General features: G+C 35.3%; 1 protein-coding gene across 1 annotated transcript; it reads right to left on the bottom strand.

Annotated features, from left to right (window-relative positions):
- Positions 1–1929: 1929 nt before the first annotated feature.
- LOC132179785 (putative aquaporin NIP-type) lies at positions 1930–5582 on the bottom strand. Its single transcript, XM_059592556.2, has 5 exons — positions 5472–5582; positions 4602–4823; positions 4164–4361; positions 2230–2291; positions 1930–2140 (listed from the first exon to the last, which is right to left on the bottom strand). Exons 1-5 carry the CDS (start codon positions 5580–5582, stop codon positions 1930–1932), a joined length of 804 nt encoding a protein of 267 aa, XP_059448539.1.
- Between the last annotated feature and the right edge of the window lie 382 nt (positions 5583–5964).

The following is a 5964-nucleotide window of genomic DNA, read 5'->3' as shown; positions in this document are numbered from 1 at the left end:
TTTAAAAAGTTTGCAATGTCATCTCTCTTACTAAGGTTTGTAGTTAAATCAGACAACAATGAGGTGAAATTACCTTTATATTCCTTTCAAATTACAAAATTACTTTAATTTAATATTTTTTTAAAAGGAGTATTTTGGGAATTCCTAATGACATTGCAAACATTTTAAAGTTTGATACAATAAATTGAGAATTTTTGAACTTTAGGCGGGTGATTGTAAAAGCAATGAAAGTTTGAGAGATTTAAGTGAAGTTTTCCCAAAAATTTATTTGAGAGTTGATCCTAGGTTTTTAAGTCATGTGGTGAAGGAAAAGGATTAGGCTTGCATAGATTTTTGTTTTAGTTTTAGTAAGTGAGGTGAAATAGAAAATAATAGTTAAACCCAAAACATTTTTTATTTGACTCAAAAAAGTTTCTTTAATTTTCATAAAATGGTTTTTCTTTTTTAAAATTAAAAACTATATTTTGAGTTTGAGTTTCTTATTTTCAAAACTCCGAACTTGGAGATTGCCGAGAGTAACCGGCCGTTTTTCACAATCACTCATTTTGCATACGAACAAAACACCAAAAAATATTTTCAAGGAAATCATTCTTCACAAAAATGATTTCGTTAAAATATGACAAAAAATGCGAGGAATCAATATGCAGCCCCGTGCAACTGTAATGTCGAAAAGTAGTGAATTGTTATCTTTTAGAAAGAAAGAGTGAGGGAAGTAAGCATACATACAGAGACAAACCAATTGCAACCTCCTATCATTTGCTTTAGAGATGGTAGCAAATACAAAGGAAAAGGGCATAAAATTGGGTATTACAAAATGTGGGTAGAATTATATGTACATGAGGCAAATTAAAAAAATTGAAACCTACAATTTATCAATTAAATAAAACATTATTTTTTATGTTTTCCTCCTGTAACCTAATATAAGTGACAAGCCTAGCCGCTAGAGAGCTATTCTAAGAGTTTGTTTCTTCCTTCCATCCCGAACTCCTTTTTTTTTTTTTTTTTGAATAATATAGTAGTGAGTTTGCTGATGCTCGGGCTATGCAGTAGTTTGTGTTTGTCTTTTCTCTAGATTTACTTTTTGCAGCAATCTATGAAGTAAAGTTTTTTTTTCTTCCCTTTTTTTTTTGGGTTTCGATTTCATTTAGTCGTTTTCTAAGAGTTTGTTTACAAGAAACCTTAAGAGTAACGATCTTAGATCTCCGGTATGTCTTTTGTTTTCTCTCTGATTCTTTTATTTTTTATTTTTTGAATAATACAGTAGTGAGTTTGCTGATGCTCAGGCTCTGCAGTAATTCCTGTTTGTCTTCTCTCTTTCTTTTTTTTTTTTTGGATTTCGATTTCCTTTAGTCATTTTCTAAGAGTTTGTTTACACGAAACCTTAAGAGTAACGATCTTAGATTTACGGTATGTCTTTTGTATTATCTCTGATTCTTTTTTGGAAGTAAATCACTTATCTATAGCAGAGGAATTACCAAACTCACTTATCTATAGCATAGGAATTATCAGGCATATGGAAGAATTGTCATAGATGGTAAAGGCGGCAAAAGGTATTGCGTTTGGGAATGCACTTATAGCAGAGATGGAAAAGCCCGGAAATCATTGTTTACTTAAGAAAGTTATGAGGGACCGAGCAGTGACTAGAGACATGACTCTCTGGAATATGCTGCAAATTTGGAAACTGATTGGAATGGTGACATTCAAGGAGTTAAACAAAGCATAGATCAAATTTGGATGGAAAAAATTTATCATTATATCTATGATATTATTTTGTATCAGCAACATGCTCTATTTTTATGAAATGAATAAAGAAAAAAACATTGTTAAAAGAAGGAAAAAAAAAAAAAAAAAAAAGCCAGAAGCACCATGTGAAAGGTGTAAGGACTAGGCTAAACGAAAGTTATGAAAATGGAGGCCAACTTCTAAATGCTATTTTTTGGACATGCTTTTAAGAAAAGATCCACTCTTGGTTAACTCTCGGAGTGGTTTGTCAGTGAATCTAATCATATTATAGGCAAAACCACCAAATATAGTCCCTACGAGGGGCCCAAGTATGTAAACCCAAAGTCCCTTGTATATGTGCATGAGAATGGCAGGCCCAATGCTCCTAGCAGGGTTCATAGATGCTCCACTCACTGGCCTGGAATATAATAAGGAAACCAACATTAATAATTTTTCAATTTTAGTTGAAATGCCAGCTATATATATGGCTTGAAGTAGGCAAATTACCCGGCAACAAAGACATTTAAGGTTATTGTCATCCCCACAGCAATTCCTGCCAATTCTCCAATCTGTAGGGGGAGCTTTTTCAACTTAATTTACCAAATAAAATTATGAAAATGCGTAAACCTTAAGTAATGTTTACACCTCATGTTAAAAAAATCAAAGAAAAAATAAAATTTAATGGTCGTATACATAAGCAATATCCTCCTAGAGCGCGTGGGTAGGTGGATCACCCTACTCACGTTCATTCGGCCAAAGTCGGCGTAAGTAAGTGGGATGACCCACACACACACCCTCTATCTCTCACCACCTGCTTGGGAGATGGTTGGTGGCCACCCTTGAGGCTGGGGGGTGGCCTTTCGGGGCATCCTCAGGGACATTTGGGGTGTGGCCCAATTATAGGGCTATTAAGTGAGCGAAGCGTCTTGCGAGCAAGCTCGGGCTCGGCTCGTGCTCGACTCGAATATTAAATAAAGCGCTTCATGAACACAAATCCTAGCTCGAATATTAAACTAAGCAAGCTCGGCTCGACTCGGCTAGGCTCGTGAGCAAGCTCGTATAAGCTCGTGTGTGTGTGTGTGTGTATATATATAAACTAAGTAATACATAATTAATTATAAATCTCATAATTATTAAAATCTTAAAATTGCATTTATATTTAAGCATTAGAGAATGAAAAATTCTAAACCCTTCGTGATCAAAGAGAGAGAGAGAGCAATCATTAAAAAGACCTCAATTCAATTAGAGCAGACCCAAACGAAAGGAAGAAGAATCAAGCAGAAACTATTGAGGGAGATTGCAAAAAGCATAAACTATTGAAGAATCATACAGATCCAAACACTATCACTACCTGTTTGATGAGCGAGAGTGAGAGAGTGAAAAATGAGAGTTCAAGTAGAAGATGCGTTGTGACTGGTGATGGGGATTGAGAGAGAGACATTGAAAAAATAGTTTTTTTGTAGGGAGCATTGTCCCAATGCAGTCTGAATGCAACCTGTTAACTTGTCCCACATTGTTAAGAAAACATTAATCTCCAAGTTTACTTATCTATAAAATGATGCATATTCTCTCTCTTTGAAACCAAATGCCTTGCTGTATTGACTCAGGCTCCATACTCGACTAGCCAGGTTAAGCAAATACTCATATGCAAACTAACTTCTTAAGCCGTTTAAGAGTACTTGAAGTTAATTTTTTTTTTTTTTTTAAAACAAAAACATTAAATATAAGAGCCAGCTCGCGAGCTGGCTCGGCTCGACTTATTATTAGCTTGAGCTCGATTTTTTTGGCTCACCATTGAGCTCGACTCGAGCTTGAGCTTGAGTAAAATTTAAACGAGCCAAGCCTGAACAAGGGAAGCTCGCTCAAGCTCGGCTCGTTTACACCCCTAGGCCCAAAGGCCACCCCCACCCCTCCTTGGGGTGGCCGAAGGTGGCGCCGACCACCTCTGGGGTGGCTCGCAGGCCACCCCTTCCCCATGTATGGCTGCCAGCATGGAATCGGCAGCCACGTGTGTTTTTTATTTTATTTTATTTTTTAAAGAAGATTTATATGTGTGGGTGAAAGAGAAATTTTTTTGAAGCTTTTGGGTGTGGGTGGTTGTTTTAAACACAAATTTTGGACGCCAATATTTTTAAATTTTGATATGTTTTACTATTCACACATCACTAATTGCACGCAATTAGTGACATATGAATAGTAACTCTTCGTGACTTGTGAATAGTGGTTACTATTTACATGTGAATAGTGACGCGTGAATAGTAACAATATTCAAACGCCACTATTTTATGAATAGAAAGTCACAATTTAGTGACATTTTCTAAATACATCACTATTCAAATGCCATTAAATGTGAAAATTTTTGTATTGTGATAAAATTTGAAAGATATATATGTAATCAATTAAACACAATAAACAAGCAATTGTGGTTAAGAGTTACTAACCGCTCTATTGTCAGTGGCAACGCCGCAAATAACAAACATCAAAAGAAATGAGATGATGATCTCAATAATGAGCGATTGAAAATTGGATCCAACTGGTGTTGTTCCAAAGAAAGATTTTTTATCTATAGGAAAAACAGCACATAACGTGGCACTAGCAAGAATTGATCCTATCATTTGCGCCCCAATGTATAGAGGCACCTGCAAAGAGGAAAACTCAAAATTTTTTAGTCATATAAAATCATTGTTACCTGACAATTTTAATTGCGATAATAATGTTTTAAAGTTATCAATTATTGTTTTGATTGCATGTAAACATGTAAAGAAGTCTTATTGTATGCAAATTAAAAACAAATTAGTTTTAGTAATATATATATATATATATATATATATATATATATATATATATATATATATATATATATATATATATATATATACCTGTTTGAGAGGGAATCGTCGAAAGATTGCAAAAGTGATAGTGACTGCCGGATTAAAGTGGGCGCCGGAGATATGACCAACAGAATAAATCATGACCATGACAATCAAACCCCATACTATACAAATTCCGGGAAATGATACTGAACCATATATCTTATTGACCGCGACCGACCCACATCCAGCAAAAATTAAGAAGTACGTCCCAATGACTTCAGCTATTACCTGAAAAGAAAAAAAAATGGAAATTTGATAGTGAGGAGATGAGAATCATATGATTATGTAATTGGATGATTTTAACAATATGGGGTAATTACCTTTTCCCCCATCAACTACAATGCATTGTCACTTTGCCCCCATGAACTGACAACCCTATTGCCCGACCCATCAAACTACCATTTTGTGCCCTTCGGTCAGTCAAAGGTATTAACTCAGATGGTCAACCTGTCACTTTGCCCCCATGAACTACAATGCATTGTCATTTTGCCCCCTTAATCTACAACGCATTGTCACTTTTCCCGCATGAACTACAACGCATTGCCACTTTGACCGTTTGAGTTAATGCCTTTAACTAACGGAATGGGGTTATGAGCACAAAATGGTAGTTTGATGGGGTCGAGTAGTAGGGTTGTCAATTCATGGGGGCAAAGTGACAATGCGTTGTAGTTTATGGGGGGAGAATCTAATTGCCCCTAACAATATTGTTAAAGTATTGATTAAATGATTAAATTTATCTATTTCTATAAGTTTAAACTTTTAGAATAAATAGTTATTTAACGTAGTATCAGAGCGAGAAGTCCTGAGTTTGAACCATGACTCAAACAATTCACTCAATTTCAATAAACTATTTTATGTTCTGAATAATTTGCTTACCTTCTGAACAAGCTGAACCATCTCAGATGAATTGCACACTCCCGAATTTCCATTAGTGTTTAAAGAAGAGTCGTCCTCTACTTCGACCTTTGTGATATCTTGTGAAGACATTATCCGCCTAATAAAATTAGCAAGATGGTCTCAAACTAGCACAAAAATCCGTTCTTCTCTTGTGTGATAGAACTTAACTGGATTTCGGCGCATGGAAGGAAATTTAAATGTTAACAAAAATGACAAATTTATGGTTTTCCTAGTTTTGGGAGTTGTTTACGGAGGTGTGTGCTTCTACTTTCTTATCCAATCTAGGCCTTAAACTAAAATAACTACTATATATATATTTTTATCTTATTTTGCCTTTTCTACTCTATAAACACTCTCATTGCGTGTGCGATATTGAGCCAAAATAATGATGGTGACAAAATGCCAAACATAGAGTGTGCACAAGCCTTTGACCCACCAGGGCTTCTCTCCACAAAGATTAGGCGCATTTGTA

Source organism: Corylus avellana, chromosome 4 (genome assembly GCF_965113065.1).
Source record: "Corylus avellana chromosome 4, dhCorAvel1.hap1.2, whole genome shotgun sequence".
Classification (NCBI taxonomy): Eukaryota; Viridiplantae; Streptophyta; class Magnoliopsida; order Fagales; family Betulaceae; genus Corylus; species Corylus avellana.
This window is presented reverse-complemented; position numbering and strand designations above follow the sequence as displayed.